At 42.1% G+C, this 25,264-nt stretch overlaps 1 protein-coding gene across 3 annotated transcripts in view; it reads right to left on the bottom strand.

The window, feature by feature from the left end:
* Positions 1-499: 499 nt before the first annotated feature.
* slit2 (slit homolog 2 (Drosophila)) overlaps positions 500-25,264 on the bottom strand; it is a 61,875-nt gene continuing 37,110 nt past the window's right edge. For all 3 annotated transcript variants that reach the window (XM_085912141.1, XM_085912139.1, XM_085912140.1), the window contains 32 exons: positions 23,391-23,462; positions 22,527-22,598; positions 22,150-22,221; positions 21,797-21,960; positions 20,897-21,032; positions 19,360-19,431; positions 19,181-19,252; positions 17,396-17,467; positions 17,070-17,213; positions 16,173-16,336; positions 12,598-12,748; positions 12,385-12,459; positions 12,035-12,178; positions 11,797-11,940; positions 11,553-11,719; positions 10,968-11,100; positions 10,358-10,426; positions 10,050-10,121; positions 9,737-9,808; positions 9,593-9,664; positions 8,827-8,990; positions 7,636-7,760; positions 7,458-7,555; positions 6,351-6,490; positions 4,615-4,708; positions 4,316-4,453; positions 3,833-4,073; positions 3,625-3,755; positions 3,407-3,561; positions 2,982-3,330; positions 2,695-2,909; positions 500-2,038 (listed from right to left, as the gene is read on the bottom strand). In XM_085912141.1, the coding sequence (XP_085768267.1) occupies positions 1,782-2,038; positions 2,695-2,909; positions 2,982-3,330; positions 3,407-3,561; positions 3,625-3,755; positions 3,833-4,073; positions 4,316-4,453; positions 4,615-4,708; positions 6,351-6,490; positions 7,458-7,555; positions 7,636-7,760; positions 8,827-8,990; positions 9,593-9,664; positions 9,737-9,808; positions 10,050-10,121; positions 10,358-10,426; positions 10,968-11,100; positions 11,553-11,719; positions 11,797-11,940; positions 12,035-12,178; positions 12,385-12,459; positions 12,598-12,748; positions 16,173-16,336; positions 17,070-17,213; positions 17,396-17,467; positions 19,181-19,252; positions 19,360-19,431; positions 20,897-21,032; positions 21,797-21,960; positions 22,150-22,221; positions 22,527-22,598; positions 23,391-23,462 (4,246 nt within the window). In that variant the 3' untranslated portion in view covers positions 500-1,781. The remainder of the gene's footprint in view (positions 2,039-2,694; positions 2,910-2,981; positions 3,331-3,406; positions 3,562-3,624; positions 3,756-3,832; positions 4,074-4,315; positions 4,454-4,614; positions 4,709-6,350; positions 6,491-7,457; positions 7,556-7,635; positions 7,761-8,826; positions 8,991-9,592; positions 9,665-9,736; positions 9,809-10,049; positions 10,122-10,357; positions 10,427-10,967; positions 11,101-11,552; positions 11,720-11,796; positions 11,941-12,034; positions 12,179-12,384; positions 12,460-12,597; positions 12,749-16,172; positions 16,337-17,069; positions 17,214-17,395; positions 17,468-19,180; positions 19,253-19,359; positions 19,432-20,896; positions 21,033-21,796; positions 21,961-22,149; positions 22,222-22,526; positions 22,599-23,390; positions 23,463-25,264) is intronic.

Raw genomic sequence — 25,264 nt, 5'->3', positions numbered from 1 at the left:
AATTGGTTCTTACTATATGCTGGAATCCATACAGTTCAGTGAGGAGTAACAAAATGCCCACATTCAAAAACATAATTATTACTATTACCGTATTTTACGGACTATAAGGCGCACCTAAAAACCAAACATTTTCTCAAAAGCTGACAGTGCGCCTTATAGTCCGGTGCGCCTTATATATGGACCAAATTCCTAAATTTAAAGCATTGTGTCATGAAATCAATCATAAGTGGCCCGCTGAAGACCATGAATCATGAATCAAAACGACTAGGGATCATTATTTTGTGATTATAAAGTAATTTGTTGTATCTGAAGTTGAAATAAAAAAAGATAAAATGGAGAATGATTTGATTTGGATTAAAAATCTGACATGATGCATTTAAGGTGCGCCTTATAGTCTGGAAAATACGGTACTACAGATCAATTTGGAGTAGTTTTTTTTTTTTTAATGCTTCATTAGAAATTCCAGACCAGGGTTTACTGTTGTGACAAAACAGGCAGAGGTTAAGGGTATGAGGTAAATATTGGTTTTAATTAACAAATATCAGTCAGGGAACTGACATTAGTCTTGGGGGTGTGGAGACGGGATCTATCAAGCACAATGCACACGTGTAGAGGTGGGGGACATATTTATCTGTTATACATGGTGCCCCTGTACAGTGGGAGCAGGAGATTCTATATAACATACAGATCAGGATCCAAGTCTACGGTACAAAACTTAGCAGCAACATGTTAAACATCGGAGACCATGGGGCTAACAAAGTAGTTTCATTTAGAAAAAGTCACAGTATCCTTTAAGCATAAATTTGTTAAAAAGGTAAAAACAGTTCTAGGCATCCTCTAGGGTCAACGCTACTCACAAGATCTGTGTTTCGTATACTCTAATATAAAGACCTTCTGGTAATGAATGGCACAGTACAAACTCTCAGGAAACGTGACAAAAATATACACTGTCCTCACGTCACATTTGCAGCTTAAAATGTAACCAAGGTCTCTGGCAAGCACAATAGATTCCCCAAAAAAACAAACAAAGACAAACAAAACCAACTTCGCTTCAACCAAAATAGAGGACACCATTGTTAGTTAGTTCAGCTATCTTGACAGATTATGTCTTTTTAATACAAAAATAAGGACAAATATAAATTAATATATATTAAAAGAATCAGAATTGATACATGGGGGGAGGACCTACTTAATAAGTACAGGTATTTATGATACAATAAATACTCATGACTGGGGAGTACTGTATAATGTATTGAACCTGGAACTCTGCTACAGGTGAGAGTCGCTGTATGAAAAACCTTTGAGGATTGTGTAAACAGTCTCTTTTGTGTTGTGGTGAGGCAATTTGGGGTTCTCCTTACCACAAACACGACTCTCAGAGGATGCCTGGGAAGTCTTCAGGACACGTGGATCCTCCAGGGACGAGACAGCGGTAGGAGTCATCGTGATCCATGAAAAGAAGTAGATGCGAGGAAAAAGTCAACTCTTTTTTTTTTTTTTTTTGTCTTTTTCTCCACTTCATAATAAAAAATAAGTCTGTTTTTGTACTTTACAATACAATTCAACATCCCCACCGAGGAAGCATCAATCATCAGTCCAGCACTGACAAGTAAAGAAACCGTTAAGTCTCTTTTTTTTTTTTTTTTTCAGGGTTTTTAAAAAAAAAAAAAAAATGATGGAGGGTCTCAAAGAAGGAGATGGGAAGCAAGTAAGGCGGGCAGGTACACAAAACATATCTTGCAAAGAGAAAAGTCTTTTTTGTTTCCTTTTTTTTTTTTTTTTTATGTGGAACAATTTGTACAGCCACACTTGACAATTTTCTCCACTTCCTGAACAAAAGAGGAGCCGTCAGTGCACTGGAAGGTGTATTTCCTGCGTTTGCTGCGGAGGGGGGTACAGCAGGTTCCTTGTCCTCCTGCTCCCCCCGTGCAGCTGCCCCTGCACTCTAGACGGGAGACCTTCTCCTGGGTTTGGCACGCCGCGTAGCCTTGCTGTCTCTGGTAGACATCTCGGACCCGTTCCCCTCTGCAGGCCACCTCTGCTCAAAAATAAAATGTAGTGATTATCCACTCTGTGGTCCAACAATAGAGAAATGACATCAAAGTTGGGGAAGATAGTAAATGAAGATCAGGTTAAATGAAAAGACAAAGACTTGAAGCATGTGACACTTCAGAGAAGTCATTGGAAACGCCCCTTGCCAGCTTTATTCTGTTTGGTCCAACACTCATTGAAAGGAGATCAGATCATTAGAGGGTATTCTTCTCTCCCTTTATGTACAATCTACAACACATCAATTGATGGATCCAACGTGGATTATTCAAAAAATTCTCATGTTTTGTGGCTTTACTGTTTCCTGGTAGGCCTACATATTTTAAAAATAACACTCACACTGCTCACAGGAAATCAACACAGTGGATGAACACTGTAGAAACCACATGGGATGATGGAAAAAATAAAAATAAATCAAACCATGTCGTCTCACCTGCGTGACCCCTCGTGTGGGAGTGAGCAGAAGCTCAGGCGAGGCTGATTTGGAAAAGCAAGTGTTAGAAGTGTTAATGCAGAAACAAGAAACATTGTTAGATGCAGACAGTGAACCAAGCAGCTGTTCACAAAGGATAGTCTCTTCAATAAAGAGATCGTTCAAGCTCACGAGAGTCCATTTCAAGTGTTACTTTGTATTACGAAGGTCACCTTTATCGCACGCCTCTCCGGTGAATCCGCTGTTACACTCGCAGTAGGCTTTGCCCAGTCCTGACACTCTGCATTTGCCGTTTTTGCAGCGAGACAGGCTGCAGGGATTGGTGGCTTCCTGGTCCTGCTCGTCACAAAGGACGCCGCTGAAACCGGGTTGGCAGCGACAGGAATACGAATAAGAGTTGATGGCCAGGCAGGTACCATGAATACACCTGGGGATGAAAAAAGAAGAGCGTATTCAACTACCGTGATTATATATCACAACATCAAAATGTCCGACTCACTTGTTGCCATCACATGGGTTGTTGACTTGCTGGTCGCAAACTGGTCCAGTCCAGCCCGGGTGGCAGGTGCAGGTAAAGCCACGATGTCCCGTCGGGTAGCAGTCTCCCTGGACGCAGGCGCCTCTCTGGCATGGCTGGCAACCAGGCTCCACCCCTTGCCCGAGCCACCGTCGAGTACCGCCCTGTGCCGCCCCGGCAGCTCCCGAGCTTAGCCCCGCTCCGAGGTCCTGGAGCTTGCCGTTGATGTAGAGGTTACGGAGACAGCCGTGGAAGCTGGTGCCATTACGCCCACCTGAGCTGTGCTGTAGGGCTGACAGACCCCCAGATGCCGAGGCACGCTCTGGCATACCTGGAACCATCGCAATCAAGCATGTGCCAAGTCTTATTGACAAAGCGACCTGTGAGTGTGTGCTCATCGTTCTTACCTCCGAGGTAAAGCGGGGAGTCGATGTTGAGTGTGGACTGTTTGCTGATGGAGTTGATGGACTTAGGGGCCCCGCCATCGATAGACAGCGACAACGTTTGATCGGATGCAACCAACTCCACCGCATGGAAAGTGCCATCATTCACCGTCTCCACACTGAGAGACAAACAGTGGAATGGTCAGTCGTGTAAAATCGTAGTCAGTCAGCGCACCACAAACCTGTATATGGCAGATGGAGGATAAGCGCCAGTATCGTAACTGACCCGAAGGCGCCCCCGATAAAGCTCCATTGCGATGTGATCATTATCCCCCTTATATAATAACACCCCGCTGTCCTCATCTGTAGCAATCTGAGAACACAGCGCGATATCGATGAGAACGAAGCAATTTAATTCCAATCCATCTGAACGGAAAAGACATCCCGCACCTGCAGGCTAATGTTGGTCTGCGGCGAGATTAAATTGGAGGGAAGCTGTAGGTAGGACTCCCGGTCCACAAAGTTGACACTGACGAGCGTCTCGCAGCGCTCCCCCTCGTAGCCTTGGAGACATTGGCAGCGGGGGTCGGTTCCCATGACGACGCATTGCGCCCCGTTGAGGCAGTCGTGGTTGTCGCAGGGGCTGGTGCGAGGGAGGACCATTGGTGGGGACAAGTCGCAGAATAACCCACTGCAACACACACACATTGTGTAAGAATGATGCCGATACGCTTCGGTACTACAGCTAATGAATCACCACAAGGGGGAGCCCTCCTCCTCTAGTTTCAGAAGGACCAGGTAACAACTAACAAATCAATAGCTACTCAATGAATCCAAAATTTAATTGAACGTCATTTTAGGCTGTTAATTTACAATATAGATCATAACATATAAGATAGGGGCTGAATATTATCATGGATTTGCATCCCTCACCTGTAGCCCTCTGGACAGACACAAGTGTAGCCGTTGATGGCATCAATGCACTGAGCGCCATTTTGACACTTATTTTCATCGCAGTCGTTATAGTCCAGATCGCAGTGCTCTCCGATATAACCTGGGGTGCACTCGCATCTATGAAACACACACAGATTGCCCACATGCATTAAAGTTTCTTTCACATCAACTCAGTAACTATTTAATTTTTATCTCACTCAAGTACAGTAGGTGAGGAACTAGACAACACTGCTTATGATGCCAATGATTGTGTGTGTGTGTATACAAGTGATACTCACTTGTATCCCTGAGGGGTCAAAATGCACTTTGAATCGTGTTGACATGGATTCAATTCCGGAGCACAGAAATCCAGTTTCTCTTCACACAGTTCTCCTGGGAACACACACACACACAAAAACACACAGACATACTTTCAGCTGGAACAACTCTGACAAGCTGGTTGATACATGCCTCTGTACTCTGTGTGTGTACTGTGTGTGTGTGTGTGTGTGTGTTAGTGTATTGTTTGATGGATGGCTCTCTTGTGGGCGGGACTAACGCAGAGGTCTGACAAATGATCTAATCTGTGGGAATGTCATGTCCCTGATGATATTCCCAGGCGCATACCGGTGCTCCTCAAACTCAGAACTTTTCAATTGAGTAAAAGAAATCACGAGGGAGTAAAACAGAGCTCGTGACAGCATCCACAATGGGAATAATTATAAAATCACTTGAAGATCTGTCTGCGATATGTTCAGTGATGGGTGATATTTATGCCTGTTTACAACACTTAGTCCTAAAAAGTGATGTTGAAATTTATAGAACAGCATTTTGAAAGAATATTTCTTTTGGTGTTGTATTTTAAATGGCCATTTCACGAATGTGGAATCTTCCCATTTTGACATTTATCTTAACCTTAAGATAGCCTTTCTGCAAAATTCATCACCCCTGCAACATTGTTCATGAAAACGCAGTAAAAATACATTGCAATCCATTCATCGTTTCCACCGTATGACCAAAATCATTGCACTTGAGGCAAGTCGTTTGAATAACAATAATAATATACAGTCTGTAGTATAATAATATGCATTCAGCAGCAAGCAGCAATTTAAACAAAAGTGCAACGTGAATAACAGTCGAAAATTGAGGACATGCAATTTGAACAGAGTGCACAAGCATTACATGCTTGAATGAATATCAAATTTCCAATTAGCACTGCTAAATCATTGAAAGGAAGGGAGGAGGGAGGGAGAGAGGGAGGGACAGCGAGACAAACCAACTAACCTCTCTCCACCTCATTGGTAGCAGCTGCAACCACAGTAAAGACGGCGGATGGCGGAAAGCAGAGCGAGATGAGGAAAAAGACAAATGACAGCGAGATAGAGAGAGAAGAGCGCCACAAAAGTTAGCAGTCGAACGTGATTAGCGCAACGCTAAAGCAGACACACAGCAGAGCAGTGTTAGAACAGAGTAGAGAGCAGTGATTCCCAACTTATGTGCCATGGCACATTAGTATCCCCTGAGAGATCATTAGATGTGGCAGGAAATTGGAAATGAGCCAATTTCCACTTCATTGCTTGGAAAATTACGGTGCATTTACTAAAAATAACACATATTTTAAAACAGAGATCGTTGCATGTGTGGTTTGTATGTGTTTGTAGTCTCCAGACTTTGTTCAGACAAAGGAATACAATGGCTATCAATTGTTCTGTAATCGATTTATTTCTAAGGCTAATGTTGTACGATTAGTTTAAAGATATACATATTTTTTTTTTAAATATTTGCAGTTTAAACTACTAATCAAAGGCAATTATAAAAAACATGTTAGGGGGGGTGTTTGTCAATTGCATTTTTTTTTCAAATAGGCAATTATTGTACAAACTTTTGATGACATTTTTATTTAGTGATGTGCCCTGAGATTTTTCTAATCCAAAATATGTGCCTTGGCTCAATAAAGTTTGGGAAACCCTGGAGGAGAGTACTGATGCGAGTGTGCGCGTCACCATGGAGACGACATTAGCCATGTGTTTGTTACCTGTGTATTCTGGTGAGCACATGCATGTGTAGTTGTTGATTCCATCCACGCATGTCGAGTTGTTCTCACAGTCGTTATCTTCACAGTCGTCGATGTTAAACTCACAAGAGTCGCCCTCAAAGCCCTCGGGGCACACACACCTTGGAGCAAACACACACACACACTGCATCGTCAGCATCATCTACTATCCATATTCCCGGTAGAAAGTCATTAATCTGTTGACATGAGCGTGCCTTGAGTTTGTAAATACAGTTCACACGCACACACTGAGCACAGTCGGAGAGGTAAATTATGGGACTAATAAAAGCTCTCATGCGGCATAGAAGGATTAATATGTCATTTTGTTGTCAAGCACAGCTTCTCACTGCGACTAGCTGCAATCCCCCAATACCGAAGTAGGAAAGGTTACAATACAAATAATGAAACTAAAGACAAAGCAGCTGGAAAGTTGAAGAGTTTGCTCGGGATTTGCGTCACCTTGTGGCCACTTGCCCAATCATGTGATACACCGTTAAAAGAATGAGTTCCTGGGGATTTGAATAATGATGAATATTTGAAAATATAGATGTGCAGGCTCAGTGAGCACACAAATCAGACATGGGGTTCATGTAGAAAGTCACGAGAGAAGTTGAGGGAGAGGCATTTATACTGATGTATAGATTTATTTTCACGCAAGGCAATTTCATTTCCACATCTTATAAGTATGTCTTAAAAACATGACATATAAATTCCCTGGGATGAATTGTGGGCAGAAAATGCATGTAATATGAATGTAACGTCAAACTAAAGGAAATAGCATGGCCAGAAGCTAATTTTTGTGAGTCAGATAAAGTGACCAATGTACAATTTGCTATGTGCACCTCATCAAATCAAGCATAAAATCTGATCAGATTATTATTATCATTATTACTATTAAATTCGATCTGTGGTGTTCAAAAATCCACATTGAAAACAAATGACCTAGTGAGGGCTAAATTTGGTCAGATTTATTTTATTTTTTTGCATTTGATATCAATTTTGGGACACTGAGGGTTAAGAAATAACCTCTTCATTAAAAGCCATTATAATACCTGACTCTATTCTGCATAAAAAAAAAAAACATCTTACCAGAAACTACCACCTTCCCCTTCCTTTAGATGACAAGTTCCTCCATTCTGGCAGGGACTACTGATGCAAGCATGAATGGGCTCTTCACAGTTCTGGCCCTACATAGATAAAGCATCCTTAAAAATCCTCATAACAATCAACAAACGTTCTAATCCGTTCATGAGATCCTATGTTGTACCTTAAATCCGTATGGACAGGTGCAGCGGTAGAAGTGCACCGGGTCATTGAAGCAGGTGCCGTCATTCTTGCACGGGCTGGACAGGCAGGGCTCACATTTCGCCTGGATGCTGATATCTACTGGGCCTGTTTGTTGCAGACACATTACATGGAGCCAACACCACATAGATGATCAGTTTGCATAGTTAACAAGCTGAGACATAACCGCTAAATTAAACTGCGTGGACACACAAGCATACAAACACATTCACGCACAGACATTGACTTGCACTGAGTGTCTTTTGATTTTAGCGATCAGAACGATACACAATACAGGTCCAAACACGGAGTTGCAAAGGGGAAAAGGAGTCTGGGTGGATAAGACGAGGGATAACCAGGCCGGGCCAATAGCAAGGAACTGGGGGAGGCGTGACTGAGGAGGAATAGGTGATGAGCTACTTTACCTGGCACCAGAAAACCACAAGGCCCCGGGACTTCTACAGTGCGTCAGTTAGATTAGGTTAAAAATAGGATTCAGTCATGTGATCATTGTCAGAAAAAAAAAAGTATTAGTTCACGAAAGATGAGATTGAACTAAAAGTACGCCCACAAGCAAATTTGTGACTTTTCGTGTTTATCGGAATCTCATGTACAGCAACTTCAGACAACACCCTTTCAAATCATCACTCGTGTAAAAATGTAAGCAGTTTAAATGTGTTTTCTAGGGCAAAACTCGTAATTGGTGACTTGTGGTCTCCTCTTGGAGTCCTCAATTACGCTCATTGTACACATTACAGGCGAGTACAATGGAAACTAGAAAGCAAAATGACTCTGAGGTCTTACAATCCACAATTGTCAGGAAAAACGAAGTCACAGAAAATTCCCAAAATTCCTCGTGCATTGATTCCATCTTATTGAGGAATTTTGTGGCTTCTTTGCTACACTTTCACAAAAGATGGACCAAGAACAACAAAAGATTGGAAAAGAAGAACGTGAGAAGAAGGAAAATACACAGTTATATCACACTAGCTTTACTCGCCAGATCAACAAGGCTTGTCGCCATTTTATCATGGCAGCTCAACAGTAGATTATTTCAATTTCTCCAAATCCAAAATAATCAACCTTTGTGTTTAACCTCATAGGTTCCGCAGTTTCTCCTTCTACGTATCGCTGTGCTGTTGAAAGTAGAGCAAGCGTCGCACATTCCACATACCTGTGCAGGTGAACTTCTTGGATGGCGTGGTGAGCAGCAGTTTGTCGGTCATGTCGCCGGGCCCCGCGCAGCGGGCGATGCCGGGCTCTTTGTAGCCGCTTTTCACCCAGTCGGACAACCACTGCATGTGGCAGTCGCAGTGCAGAGGGTTTGCGCCCAGAGCCCTGCCGCAGACATATTTCATAGTTAGACACTAAAATATGATCCAACATCAACTTACCATTGAAATATTCCAAATGAATGATTTCAAGAAATATTTTCAAATACACAGCACGCCTGCGACCCCCGTGGGGACTAAGCGGTTCAGAAAATGGATGGATATTTTATGTTACCCATAGGCTGCATGTCTCATAATTATGTTTACATTCCAGTGGGAATTTAGTCATGAAGTCGCTTTCATTTTTGCAATGTTATTACCCTTTTCTTGTAATATTATGTTTGTTTTTTTAGTTTTACTATTCTTTTCAGTGTGGTTTTAATGCACCTTCACAAAATCCAATTGTGTGGAATCAGTCAAAATAAAACCATGATCAAATCCCACAAAACAATTTTGGTGGTCCTGGTTTCCCTTTGTTTTTGATGCTCTCAACATCATACGATGCAGTTTTATCCTTACCCACAGCGCACTTCAACTGCAATAAAAAAAAATGTTGTTAAATCTTTGCGACCTTTCTGAAGGCAGATTTTTTTTCCCCCCCCAGAGTTCTCATAAGCTTGAGTACCTAAAGAAGTGGTCAGTGTGTGTGCACATGTGTGTGTTGCTCACAAGTGTGAAAGTGATGACAGGTCTTTGAAGGCTCCTTCTGGTATGAGTGATATATCATTTCCATGGAGGGACCTGAGAAAGAGAGTTCAGTGAGACGAGTCTGGCTGAGTTCCTGCACTTGGGCTCAACTTTGAAGATACTCACAGCAAACGCAGTGACTTGAGTCCATCGAAGGCCCTCACTGGTATGCAGCGCAGACGGTTGTAACTCAGGATTCTTTTGACACAAATTAAACATGTTGCCATGGAGACACGGGCACAGAACCAGCTATTTGTTGTTATTTGCGGCAAGTTATGCTTGGCCACTTGATGCAAATATGACTAACACACAAACACACAATGCTTTGGTTGACATGGTGATCAGTCTGCATGAAGCTTGATTGTCAAAGTCAAACAGGATTTAGTAGGAGACGCTGTATGAATTTGTAAATGGAGCGCAAATGAAAAGCCAGACTCACAGAGTAAGCAGCTCAGACATGTTACTGAGGCTGTGGTTGGACAACGTGCTGATCTGGTTGTTACTCAAATCACTGAAAAGGAAATAACAAGTCCATAAACACACACACATGCCCTTCTATCAACACACGCACAATCCTTATGCGGAACATAACACATTCCGCGTGATACTGTACAGATCTCTGACAAAATACCATTGGGTTACTTTTGGCAGCGAGCAAAACCACAAGGCGTCGGCACACTCTATATTCTAAATGTGTGTGTATCATTTCCCTCGGCGTAAATGCGGAATGTGAGCACAAACACTTACATGAGCGTCAAGTGTTTGTAATCGGAGAGCTCCACAGGAACCTGAGTGAAGTGGTTTCCATCCAGATACCTGGCAGGTGGATGGATAGAGAAAAGAGACAGAACGACAGAAAGAGAGCAAATGAGAAGGAAGAAAAACATTATTTAATCATGTGGAAAATTCCTCATCTCCGGCAGAGTGTGTAGTCATTTCGGCATGAGCCATAATAAACACGGGTGTTTAATATTCCTACAGGGATCCTATTACAGTTCAGTCACCCTTTCTCCAGCTTGCTTCCACGCACACACATGCATCAACCTGAAACCAACCCAAAATATTAATTGCTTATGTTAATGCTGAAAAACAGCGGGATGAAATGACTCAAAGTTTCTGCCTCATTTTTGCACGACTAATTTAGGCGAGGCGGCACAATGTGTTGTGATTATCGTGTCCGACACGCAGCTCAAAGGCTTTGTGTTTAAATCTCAGCTTCAGACACTAATTTGTCATTAGTAAGTGCCAATTTGACCTAACTAATAGAGCAACATCCAAAGTGAATCAGTACCGTGCTCACTGATGATAAATGGACCTGTTGCAAAGACTGCAATGTGCATTTGATGAAATCACTCACAGTTCAGTGGTTTCTTTGGGCAGGCCTTTGGGCAAAGCGGTGAGGCCCTTGTTGCTACAGCGCACCACCGTGTCCAAGCACGAACACTCGGCCGGGCACCTCAGCACCGGAGAACAGCTGTTGTCATCGTTACCTAGTGAAGATGGATAGATGGGACATGAAGCCACCCAGGGAGAACAGAGGAAGGATGATCGCTTTCTTTTTTCTACGCCTACTGCCGCAACTATTGCGCTGTTGATCTTTCATTTTGCAAAGAGAAAATCATGCGATGAGTTTTATTTGCTTTGACCGAAAGTGAAAGTTGACCAAAATATTAAAGCGATGAAATTATTTTCATTTGTAGCAGTGAAGTTCAATCTTATGTCTTTTTTACTTGATTGTCTTTCTATACTCAAATGTATTGCTGAAAGATAGTGGAAAAGCATCATCAGGTGATAAAAATAAAAAAAAATTGGAGAGGTTCTGAGAAATAAATACAAATGTAATCAAAATATTATCAAAGGAAACTAGTTGAATTGCTTTTGGAAAGTAATCAAAACAGAAATAAGCTAATGGTATATATCATCCATTCTCGTTCCATCGTACCGTCTTCACAAGCAAAGTCTTGGACAGCCACATCCTGGATGGGGATCTCTTTCAGGAAGTAAGGACTCTGGCAACGAGGGTTGCCCGTGACAATACGTTTCCTCCTCAACCAATCCCCGAGCCAGGCCAGATGACAATTACAGTTGAACGGATTGGCCAAAAGGTTGCTAGAGATCAGAAAGTGACCAGGCATTTATTCATTTGATCATTTTTTCTCTATTTGCCTTTTCATGCTTGTACTCACAGAGTAGAAAGCGAGTGGAGCGTGTCGAAGGCTCCGGGGTTCATGGAGGTGATCTGATTGTCGTAGAGCGACAGCAGACGCACTGAGCTCAAACCCACAAAGCTACTGTTGCTCACGCAACTGATGCGATTACTCCGCAGCATGCTACTCAAACACACACAAACATATGAAGTTCAAATGGCTCACAGTAGAATTCGAAGACTACTTTACAAATGTGTGTGTGTGTGTGTATACCCACAGCGTACGCAGGCCACCGAGTCCTTTCAGCATGCGGTGATGAACATTTTCCAATCTGTTGGAGGTCAAAATGAGCTCGTTGACCCCTGAAGCTCCTTCAAAAGTGCCCTCCTCTATGTCAGCGATGCGGTTATTACTCAGGTTGCTTGTACGGGAGAAAGAAGGGCAAAGGAAAAAAAAGAAAAGAAATGTGAGACATTTGAGGGTACAAACAGGGGAATTCAACGGACATGAAAGGATGAGGAAGTAACCCTCTGCAAAGACGAGTGTTTTCTCTTCATGACCTGAATGTGACTCGTGTGTGTGTGTATAGCGACTACGCTCCACTTAAGCTCACTATGTCTGACTCACATCTTCCTCAGATGGGGTAACTTTTTGAAGATCCCTGTCGCCTCAAGGACAGTAAATTCATTGTTGTTCAGACGCCTGAGGGGAGAGAGGGAGCCAGAATATGTTTAGAGGACAACCACAGAGAAAAAAAAGAGCAGATGAAGGTTGACGCAGTCTCTTCTCAAAGCCACTTGATGGATGCACTTGGTCGTCGGCGACAGTAAAGTGACTCACAGTTCGGCAGTGTATTGAGGGATGTGGTCTGGTATTTTGGTCAGCTTTTGGTTGGAGCAGTCCACTGTGGTGCCCTCGCATCGGCATTTCTCGGGACAGGCCAGGTCGGCGAAGCAGTCTCCTCCCAGTTTGCTGCGGTAATCCTCCGTACCTGGTTACAATCACAACGGCAGGGTCACAAAGCCGCCGGCATGCCCGTCGCGCACGAGTCGAACCCCAGCATGTACTGGTAATCGCCTCCAAAGTGGACAAAAACATCCATACACTCGAGCTTTTTTTTTTTTTATCCTGTCAAACACAGACAGAGGTTGAATTCCAAATGCTTGCACACGCAAACACACGCAGACAGTTCTGGTGTCTTGCATCTTGGCCATGCTGTAGGGATTGGCAGGGCCGTTCCATGGTGCTTGACAGAACCATGTTCCACTTTTAGGAACCTGGCAGTCACATGGTTAGATCAAGCACAAAGGAACAACCTGCTCACCGACTGCTCCTCCGCTGGAACACGGGGGTGGGGAGGGTAGTGGCAGCGAGCGAGGAACGAGGGGGGTAGGAACAGGAAAGGGAGAGGAAGGATCAGTTCCCACTAAATTTGCTAAGAAAAGAAAAAGGCCAATTTATATTCTCTGATTTCAAAAAGAGTTAATTAGTTTGTTGTGTAGCCTACACTATATATAAAGCGTTAACAATCATAATGCCCCTTCGAAGAAAACTATGACATCGATGCGGCCCGTGACTAATTTGACATTTCTTTCTCAGATGATAAATTAGGTCAAATATGAATTCATTCATCTTCCAAAGCGTTTAGCCTCACTCAGGTCACCGGCAATTGTTATTGTTTAAATATATACATTTAGATTATATAGAAAATACCAAATGCAAATTTTGTTGGCCAATCAAAAACTGATGGAGCTCGAAGCGTCGTCATGAATTCAGCAGCTCAGCGAGGGTCAAATGGTTTGATTTGTCATGGATACTATCACATGACATCAGTGTACCTCACAAAACCTCAGTTCAGTGAGCATCAAAGGAATTTTTTTTTTTTTTGTGTGGCTTTTTTGTTGTTGCAACATTTCTGCAACGAGGGCCGGCAGCCTTAATTCATGCGACTTGTGCTTGACCTCAAGACAGTTTTAGGAATAGAATCATCATGTATGATCATATTTTACCATAATCATGCTGCTTCACATCTCCACATATTTGTTTTTAGACCAAACTTGTGAGAATTGTCATACAAAGCGACTGATGGGAGAAGAGGCCAGTCAGTTTGGTAGAAATTGCCAAGGAAAGAAGTTAAAGTACTTGGGAAGGAGAAGAATCGTACAATCTAAAGTAACAAATCCAAAGACGACAGGTGGAAACTGAGGGATGAGATGGCATATGATTGAAAAACAGTCGAGGCTGCCCAAGTGAATGGAATGAAAGAAAGAAGAGGGAAGGAAGGATGGAGGAGGGAAGCAGGAGAGAGAAATTCAAAACCGGAAGCAGGCGTGAGAAGGACGTAAGAAACAGGAAGTAACACTGATTGCAGAGGGAGGAGGAGAGTTACAGCGCCAAGAGAAGCTTTTTAGGAACACACACATACACGCACTCAAGCACGCACAGAAAAATAGAGAAACCTTTGGTTGTTAGGGCCACCATCATCTTGTTGTTTAGAAATGTACACGGGGGGGAGGCACAAGGGTCAGGTGTGCGTTTGGACGCAAAATGGCGTCTAATTTGTGTGTGCGTGTTACTTACAGCCGACATGGTGTACTCCTGAGTGTGTGAGAGAGGCAGTACAGGGGAGAGAAGAAGGGACTTCACTTATTTAGTCAAAACAAGAGGCATGAAACAAATAAGAAGTGGAGAAAAGAAAGAAGGGAAAGTTTGTTTCACAGGCAGGTGAAAAAGTGTGTGTTGGCATAACATGACACACGTTCATTTGCTTTGCTTGATCTCCAAGCACAAAATTACACATTTGATTCAATTAACAGCTGTCTTTCTATTGAAATGGAGAATTGCTTCCTTTCCAATAACATATTTGTCAAAAAGAAAATATTTGTGTGGCTGTACCAAATCCACACACGCTTAGTTTTCAACAAGTTACCGGAGTGAATTATGTAAAAAAAGATCATTTCAATGATTGAAACGGCAACAGAATGGAAACTATTAAGCCACTCATAATTATGAGCTGCCCGAATGTTTAGTCAACTTTTAAACTGACAATCTTCTTAAAATACTCTGTTTTTATCTGCATGTGGTATCTGATCTTTAAATCCTCGCTTCCCCGGTGAGCCTCCGAGTTAATGACTGCAGTGAACACACACACACACACACACACACACACACACACACACACACACACACACACACACACACACACACATACTGCGCTCTGTGTGCGGCTGCAGTAATGACCATGCCAGCAGCCTCCATACAACTGACCGATTTGCATATTTCCCAGCACCCCTCCGTGCATGGCAAGCGTGTGACCTTTTGATGTTGTACGGCGGACAAAACAGACAAAGCTGCTGGCAGACACACGGTCATGATGCCTGTGAAGTGAGCTGCTGGTTAATAAAGTTTTGTCTTATTGCTCCACGTGCATGACACAGCAAAGCTCAAAAATCAATTTTTTACTATTCTCATTAGAATGGTGGGTGCAGTGAGTGTGATGAATAGTTTATGTTAACATCTGACGCATTCGAGTAAGGCAATGGTCACGCCAAAAAATGTGTAAAAAAAAAATAAAAAATTCAGCTTTTGAAAAACAACCAACATTTTAACATCTGCTTGTAGATGGAGAAAAGCATGAAAGATTATTCGGATCAGACTGAAAAATAAAATAAATCAACACATAAAGAGAATAAAGTTAAGACTATAAGAGAAATTGTTACGTGATTGGGGATGTGCCCCACCCATCAATGAAAGTCAGCTGAGAGAGGCTCCAAGATGGATGGATAGATGTTACAAAGATAAAGTCTTAATATTATATATAAAAAAAAGTCTGACTCGTTCAAGAAAAATAATAAAGTTGTAAAATGTAAATCTACCAATCAGGGACCTCTATGGCCACATATTGATCCAGTCACCTATTTTAAAAAACACTTCTGTTTATGTCACGGCGTTATAATTACTTGTGCAGGTGGACTTCAAATCGCAACTCTTGTGTGAAAAATTTGAAAGGTGTCAGAGAAAGGCACTCCAAAGCGTGACTGCATTCTGTTTTCTGTGACGGAGTGTCGCGCACACACACTCCACTCTCACACATACACACATGCTTGATGTACAATACCTGGGATGAAATATTGTTCTCTAGCTATTGTAGGGGAAACAAAGAGAGAGTCAAAGTGAAGGAAACACATCAAATAAAAAATTGGATTTCAAGAAAATATTCTTTACTTGTGTGCATGTATGCTGAGAGAAAAAAAGTCTGAGAGGAAATACCAAGCAGGAAGACACAGTATGAAAGCTAGAGCGAGACGGGAGCTTGTCAGTTTGGATAGCACGATTGCCCGTGTGTGTGTGTGTGCATGGGTGAATGTTCAGTCAGAAGAACAATGAGCTCTGTCACGCTGCGTGTTCATTCATACCTGAGCAACGGAACTTCTTGCTCTTGATTTGTCCGATTCGTTTGTTGGCCAGTCGCCGAGGGCTGGTGCAGCGGGCGCCGCTGGTCTCGATGGGATTGTCCTGCAGGTAGTCGGCCAGCCACTTCAGGTGACAGTCACAGATGAATGGGTTTTGAGCTAAATGCCTGTGACACACACATACAGGTTATACATAAGTATATGGAGGCAGTAAGGAAGATAAGGTTGCTTGCACAAGTCGTCATCGTACTCCTTATTAGTTGATTTATATTTGATACAGAACAGTCATTGGTTTAGACAATTATTGTGTAGAAATACTGTCCAAGATTTTGAGTATATTTCTGTGCATGTCTATGGGGAAGATTAAATAGCTGTTCAGTTTCATATTTATTGATGACTGTTTTGTGATGAAACATTGTCAAAGGTAAATTTAAAATGCTGCATACAAAGATATGAACAAGTTACTATAGCAACAGTTCAGCTGATGAGCTCAGTCTTGTAATGTGTGCATTTAAAGACTCATCCACATTTTGTGTTTGAGAGAAAAGCAAATAGTAATATTCATAACAGTAAGCCTGAAATATTATTTTTCAATCATAACTAAATACAAATGAAATGACTAATTAATCATCTAATTAATTGAATGAATTAGAAAAATCATTAAAATTAACATGAACAATTATTTATCGAATTCATTACTAATTAATTAAATTAATAATGAGCAAGAGGTTTGCTACACCCTTGACGGAACACCACAGGGGGACATATAGACAAATAATCATTCACACTAACATTCTTCATTGAACCCAATACAAGCAAATATACTTGACAAAAAGACTTTTTAAATCGTGATAAGTGTGGAGTTTGTGTCGCTCAAGGAGCAAAAAATTGTTTACATACAGCGTCTGTATAGCCCTTAGTGATGAAAAGGTTCCTTTGGCAATGGTCTGGAGCTTGTTGTCATATAGTGACAGAAGGTTGAGATTGTGGAGATCCTGAAAGGCATCCACACGCAGGCACGCTATCTTATTTGCATTCAGTAACCTGAAAGACAGAAAAGGTGCATTGAATAATGACAATAATGGCCTTTCCTGCTATTATTCGTCAACGAATGTGTCTTGAAGTCAGTCAGCCATGATGGTTTTTCATTAGAAAGACGACTTTTCAGCAGAGTATCGATTGGAAAGTGTCTGCAAATAAAAATGTGGAGATGTGCGTCTACTCACAAGAGCTGCAGAGAAAACAGCCCTTCAAAGAGCCCTTTGGAGATCTCGGTTATTTTATTGCCATACAGAACGCTGTGGAAAACAAATATATCAACATTAAATCCGACATTTAATAAAATATATTAGCAAGAAGCTAAATTACATTATTATTCATTATCTTTCTGAATAATAAAAAAAATATCCAGAAGATAATTATACTTTAGATTTTTTCCCAATTAAAACAGTCATAATATAGTAAGAAAATGGTTGCAATTTTGGTGGGTAAATGTCAAAATACAAGAACTGTCATATTAACATCAGGGAAGACCATAAATAATTATTTTAAACATTGTTGGTTCATGATTGAGCAAGCCCAACAAAAATTGGTGATTTCATGTGTGAAATTTTGTACAGCAGGACACAGCAATTTAAAAACAAACAGTTTTTCCACACTCCGACAAACTAATATCGGCTTGTTTAGCATGCCGACGTGGCAAAACATGGTCTTTCCTCGATAACGAATGATTCAGGCTTCTTTCTATTTCATGGATTTGAAACTCTGACAACGTTCCAACCACTCCATTCATGACCACATATTTAAGACATAAAGTCAACTGAGTGGTGTAACAAAAACCTTCATAAATCTGCCGGCCATCGTGCCGTGAAGAATGTACTCTGTTATCAAGAAAAAAAAAGTCACGCTGACTTCACACACACAGATCAAAATCACTTTTGCGCTCAAACAAAGTTTTTGCTCATTGCTATGCTTGATGCCCGGCTCAATGTGCGTGTGTACAGACAAACATGTGTTTGCAATTGTCTTTTAGTTCATTGTGCTGAGTGGCAACTCCTGAGAAACCCGAAGCTGGGAAACGACGCAGCGCACTTTCTGTACGCACACACACACGCTATCGATGGCTCATTTAAATCGACATAACACGCAATGTACGCATACTGCAGCCTAATGTAGGAGTCGTACTCTAAGTGATGTGTCAGCACGAAGGTGGGTGTCCCATTCATTGGCTGGGTGGTGAAAGTGTAATGAGGTGGCAGAAGCCTCCATTCAGCAATTCTGCATTTATGAATTATTGATTCTGGAGAGACGAGATCTTAATATAACTTCTTCAGACAATAACCCCGCATTGCCTCCCACCCTCTCGACCGCCTCGGCCCGGCTTCACACGCAAACCCGAGTGCTGGGCCAGCGATGAGGTCGTTCTTTTTAAAAGAGCGCCGAGATTAGCGATCGAATGTCTCCTTCGATCGCATTTACTTGACATGTCGACATAAAGAGCAGAAGTCTTACTCGCAACTGCAAATGTTTAGAAGTCAATTCCAGGTCACTATCTCCACTATCAGACAGGTCATATAAACATTTGTTCCTGGGTTCAATCAACTTGCTTGTGACTCATCCAAAAACTGCATCTCTATTTATTCGAGGATGTTTGTCAAATGTTTTCATGGAGTTTATGAGATGGGATAACATTGTAAGACTGCTGGATTCACTGGCGGATCTAAAGGGGGGGCCACGGGAGCACTGCTCACCCCCCTCAAAAAATGTGCTTCGACCCCCCCCAGGTCAGATAAATGACTTTGAATTAATTCCAGATTGTTTTTTTCAACATTCCCACCTGTTGCCCTTTCTTTCTAAGCATTTTTTGAGAAATTGTAGGGTTTGTGAAAAAAAAAAAACTCCCTGAGATATCCTTGACTCAAAAAAAAACAAATCCTATCTGAATCAGTGACTGGATTAGCCAAAACTCATTAACCCTTAACCCTTAACAAAGGGCCACGATGAGTACTTACAGAGAGTTGAGGGATCGCAGACCTTGAAAGGCATCAGGAGCCAACTCTGAAATCTGATTGTTACTCAAGTCTCTGTAAAAAGAACAACAGTGAAAATAACATTTAAATTTAAAAAAAGGAGAGCAGTGTATATATATATATATATATATATATAAATATGATGCTAGTCATCTACTCACATTCTTCGCAGTTTCTTATAAGAAGAAAAGGCGCCGGCTGGGATCACCTTGATGGCGTTCTGCTCCAATCGTCTGGAACCAAACATACACAGACCATTGACGGATGATCATTTAACATTGAAATCGTTTCGCTACTCTTAATTAGGGCGAGTGTTTTGGAGGCTTCTGGAATTGCACAAACAGTTTGTGATCTCAAGTCTAGGGAGGGGCTCAAATGACAAAGCAGACACATCACTGTGATTAGAGCGACCATTTGCAAGACTGTGAAAAATGTCCTGCCACCCAGTTTGTTTTCCATTCGCACTTCTCATTCCCAGTGCCTGTTTACATTTTCAGTTTTGTGGAGTTGATTTGGATGAAATTCTAGTGTAGTACTGTAGGGGGGCTGCGATGGGATTTCATCCAGAGCCAGGAAACAAGAGTTCATCCCCAAAAGCAAGGAATCATCTTAGATTTTCATCATTTCTACACATACATCATTATTATTAGATTCCTAGTCATTAATTCTGACCACCATGGCAATTAGTGGTCAAACAAAGCCTCCAAAACGCCAGTGGTGTGTTTCAGGACGCCAAATGTGTGCACATAGATATTAGTGGCTGCATGTCACAACCGAAGAATGCGTTCTTTTATTTTGTATTGTATTACAACAATAACTCTGTGCTTGGATAAAAACGGCTTTAACAGTCTGAAATCACTGGAGACGTGTGTGAGACCACATCATGTCTAAGGATGCCAAAATAGGTTTTGGTTTTTCACAACTGTCCGCAAGAGAGGCTTATTTGTCTAATCGTATTTTGTTACAGCAGTGACGTTTCTGAAGTCAACTGGGATATAAAAACCAGTTGAACTGAGTCCCATTGAAGTATTTGTTTGAATTCATAGGGAAGTCATGGACTTTTTGAAACCTGTTGAGTCAAGTCTAATCTGTCATCATAACTCCCCAAATTAATTCAGCCATTAGTTCTTATAAATTCATAATTCAAGGCAAGTGTGGTGACATCTTTAAGGGGCACCAATGAAAATACTGTTATAAATTATTCAGTCAATTTAGTGGACTCTCTAATGCCCTGTGACACTGGAACTGAAAAAATTGAAAACATTGAAATTTGAGTGTAGTGTTCCGGAATGGTTTGCTTGGATTTCTTCCCAATGTGCTCCCAAGAACACCTTGTACGTTTCCTTTAATTCCATTTCTGCTTACAGCTCAGTCAGTCGATCCGGTGGTTTCCAGCTCTGCCACTTTAAATCTAGCGGCCGTTCTTTCAGATAAAGATATGATCGGCCTTGTCCTTTAGATTGAGCTTTTAATTCTTTCTCTTTCATCCCGTCATTACTGTCTTTAATAAGAGAAGAGCTGCATGACCGGGATTTCTCATTTCACAGCTGTGTGATTTTATTCCACTGCAGTGAGCGAAAACTGTGTACCACGGATATTGTCAAGAGCAGCATGGGGCAAAAGAACGAACAATTGTCCATGTTGTTGACTAGGTGAGTTTATGTGTGTGTGTCTGGAAGCCAAGTGAGTGTGTCTTACATCTCAGTAATAGTTTCAGGGAGGTTGGTAGGTATTTCTGTCAGACCCTTCCCTCTGCAGTCCACAATGTTGTTGCTGCAGGTGCACGACTCAGGACACTGCAACACACTGCAGGATGAAGACGACGACTGGTAACCTAAATGGAGACAATGCTCGATATTAGCTTAGCTATCGTGGATGAATCCGCAAAATGCAAAAATAATTTAGTGAGGAAAATGAAAGAGCGAAACAAAAAAAAATGACAGAAAGATGGTTTTGCATTCTGTACGAATTGGAAGTTGAATACTTGCCTTCATCCGAATCTTGAAAAGGATGAGCGACAGACAGTAAGGAAGAAACAATAAGACAAAGCAAATATTTTTTGCAAAGCTTGGAAGAGTCAATACAACACGCCAATAGTCAGGAACACAGACTTTGACTTTGAGCGACTATGCCAGAATATATAGGATCAATATATTATTACCGTATGTCCAATCATCTATTTTCTGTCGCATTTGTCTTCATTATGGCTGCGGGTGAGCTAGAGCCTATCCGAGATGACTTTGAGTGAGAAAGGATGACTAATTTTTGAGTAGTCACTGGTACCGATACCAAATACCGATACCAATAATACAATTTCGCCCATCCCTATTCTAAATCTCAAAATTGAAAGGCAGGAGGTTCTAACCACCTGTGCTGTCAAGACATTTAAATATTTTTTCAAATATAATAAAAGAGGCAGTAAAATGGTCTACCCTGCTTCTTGTCCAAATCCAGCTGGGATAGGCTCCAGCAAGGCTTGCTTTCAAGCCGGCATTGGACTGAGTTTGTTAAGCAGCACCAGAGTTGAACCAAAGTCACTCCCCTTTTTTTCCCCACATTACAGAATATACGTAATGTGTAACCGATAATCCATCTTACCTGTGCAGACAAACTCCTTCTTCTGCACTTCTGCAACATTGTGCCCTCTCAGGTGCGGCGGAGCCATGCACTGCGTGTAAAGTCCCAGACGGGGGCGCTGTCGCAGCCACTCCGACAGCCAGGCCACATGGCAGTCACACTGCAGGTTGTTGGAGTGCAGGCGACTGGGGGGGGACAAGCAGAGAGGTGGCAAGATGGGGTGATGGAGGAGAGAAACAATAGATTTGAGTATGTGCAGCAGGTACACGATGGAGCAGAGGTGAGAGGAAGCAATCAATTGTTCAAACAAGACGAGTGAAATGAGCACTCGACCCCGGCCGGCCGGGTGTTGTGTACTCTGTGGTGTAACTTACAAGGTCCTCAGCTTGGGCATATGGTTGAAACTGGCCACTGACAGCCGGCTGATGTTGTTGTTGTTGAGGGTGCTGAGGGAGGAGAGAAGACAAAGACTTGGTTAGTCTAGGTTGATTCCGAATCTGCCCTCGTCCTTTTCATAATAATAATAATAATTGTGTAATATTTATGAATTAAAGGGTAGGTTTAGCAACAGGTGGATTTTTTCCCCCTCTACAATGGTGTACATAGCTATCAATTACAATGCATGTTAAATCAATTCGCGCAAACTTTTACAGGTCAAAGAAAAAAATGGAAAATATTTCAAAAACCTGAACACTTTTTTTTTTTCATATGAATTGTTCGGTTGTGTGCAAGCAGACAAAGTGTTACTCACAGTACTTCCAGGTCACGTAACGCTCTGAAAGCTCCATCTTCGATACAGCCGATGTGATTGTAGTCCAGCTGGCTGCGTACAAAAGACAAGTTGTGTTTTGTTGAATGCGACTTCGCCTTACGTTCCGGTGAAAGTCAAGTCAAGTGTAAATGCAGCTCAGCTCGTCTTGTCTCCACAGCTCTTTGTTCTTTGCAGACGTTAGTGCGCTTTTCCTCCTTCTTCTACATGATGATTCATTTGTATGCATTACCTTTTTCCTCGCCCTCTCTCTCCCTCTCTCTTTATGTGCTCACACACAGACAATTTATTGTCCATTTATCATAATTGCGCAATATTTCAACAAAATTGTTGGATGTCGAACAATCCGTACTTACAAAAAGACTGCTGTGCAAATGACTTTTACCTTCAAAATCACCAATACAATTATCTTTAATTGTTGGAACTGATTGAGGCAAAACAGTTAGCCAGTTGCCTCCACAAGCACAAGCGCACACACACACACACACACACACACACACACACACACACACACACACACACACACACACACACACACACACACACACACACACACACACACACACACACACACACACACACACACACACACACACACACACACACACACACACACACACACGCTTATTAATGATCAGTCAATACAGCAGGCAGGAGGCACATGACATTTAAGGCAATTAAATATTGATGCACAAACACATTAGTAAACATGGGGTCAAGAAACACACAAACCCACACAAACACACCATGCCAACAACACACACACACACACACGCACACACACTTGAAGACGCACACATACACACAACGAATCTCTCAACCTTTGGCCGAGTGGCGCCAACTTACAGATTCTTTATTTCCACAGCTCCCCTGAAGGCTTTCCTGGGCACCCCTTGAATCTGGTTCTCGCTGAGATCACTGGACAGAGTGAAAGGGCAGCCGGAGAGATGGAGAGGAGACAAGACAGGGGGCAGAGGGTTATTAAAGCTGAACTATCTCAGAGACACTTGTTTATAGCAGCACCTCTGGCAAATGCAGCAAGAAAGCTGCAGAGCATACAAAGCACTCCTTCCCAACAACACTGGAGGGGGTGGAAGTAAGTGCACTATCTGCATTTATACAGTCAGATAAACGTTATTCGACTCTGAAAATCCAACACCAGGCAAGTGAGACAAAATGTTCAGACAACCTTTAGGGGGCACTAGTGACTTCAGATTGCGTGAAGAAATTCTGCGCTGCCCTCTAATAGAGGGCATACATACATACAACATACAGTTGAGAAATTGTTTCAGCCATTTAAAGTAAGCCTCTGCTTGATACAAATCTTTAAACCCAAATAAAGCCACTCGATTTACTGCAAGCACAATTTCATAGTATACGGTATTCAATATCATTTTTCTGATCTATTAGAAACACTTTCCAGCGTGAAGAGCAACCAATCTCCAAGGCAAAGGATATCTCGGGAGGTCACAAAACAAACCATTATTATTATTTTTTTACAAACCCAACAAATTCTTCAGAAAATGCTGATAAAAATTCATGATAGGTTATCTACAGGGAAAGAGTGGAAATATTGAAAAAAAAAATTGCCGCACGCATACACGCAACCACAGTCAGTGCCAGTAAGTGCGCGCTATAATAGTCAACAAATGAGGTGTTAATCATATCATCGTAGGCACAGGGACGTGCAGATATAAATAAAGGCATGTAAATGAGATTGTGTAGCTGAGAATGGATGCAGCTGCTTGGAGTTGTAAGGAACACATCACTGTGGCATTTCTATCCAAGAGGAGAGAAACTGGATGCTCAACGGAAAAAGTCCGGAGAAGCGGGTCTCTGTGTGTTTCAGTCGCCAGCCGTCGGGCTAATCCGGGCCACGTTCCAGACAGACTATTTGACCTTTCCCCGCTAACCCCCACCTACCCGCACCCCCCACCTCTTGACCCTTACCGCAGCTCCTTGACCTCCGGTGTGCTAATCGGCTAACAGCTAATGCCCGGTGACATTCCTTGCATTCTTGAGTCTGCTCTCTTACAATTAGGCACTCAGATATCCTCCACCTCGTGCACCTGCCGCTACGGCTGCAATACACACACGCTCATGAAGCGTGAATGGAAAAGTTACAAACGTGAAGTAGGATGCAGAAGTCTCAAAAGGGAATGAGGGTCCACTTAAACTCAAAAGCATGAACTGAAAAGTAAATGGGGAGGTTGATTGACAGATAAGTAGAGCATGGCTGCAAAGACACAATGTAAGCAAACCTTTCAAGGTTAATTGTGGCATACTTAACTAGCTACAAGAAAATAAAGGAAAATATAGCATTGAGCACAATTATTATTCACAATAAAATAAAAATAACAATATACAACATTTCATTCATTTATAGCTCTGCAAGTAAAATAACCACATCCACAGCATACTTAGGAAATCACAATGTTCCAAGTGAGCTATGTGCTATTGTGCAGCTGGTATTCACCACACGTCAGCTTGTCCATATTTTGCCACTATGTCACGGGCTAATATATTTTTCCAAGTCGTGCCAATTGCACAAGTCATGGCGAGGAGCCACAATATAGATCTTTTCAAGTTCACATCACGATCCAAGACTCTCTGATGGAGTTTCATCCCAGCGTGATCTTCCAATAAGACTTCATAAAGTAGTAGGAGGCTTTCACTTTTGTTGTTTTACACACACAATCCAAACACACACGCGCCTTGGT

Source organism: Syngnathus leptorhynchus, chromosome 5 (genome assembly GCF_054491065.1).
Source record: "Syngnathus leptorhynchus isolate UIUO chromosome 5, UIUO_Slep, whole genome shotgun sequence".
Lineage (NCBI taxonomy): Eukaryota > Metazoa > Chordata > Actinopteri > Syngnathiformes > Syngnathidae > Syngnathus > Syngnathus leptorhynchus.
Note: the sequence above shows the minus strand (reverse complement) of the source record. Positions and strands in the feature narration are given on the sequence as shown.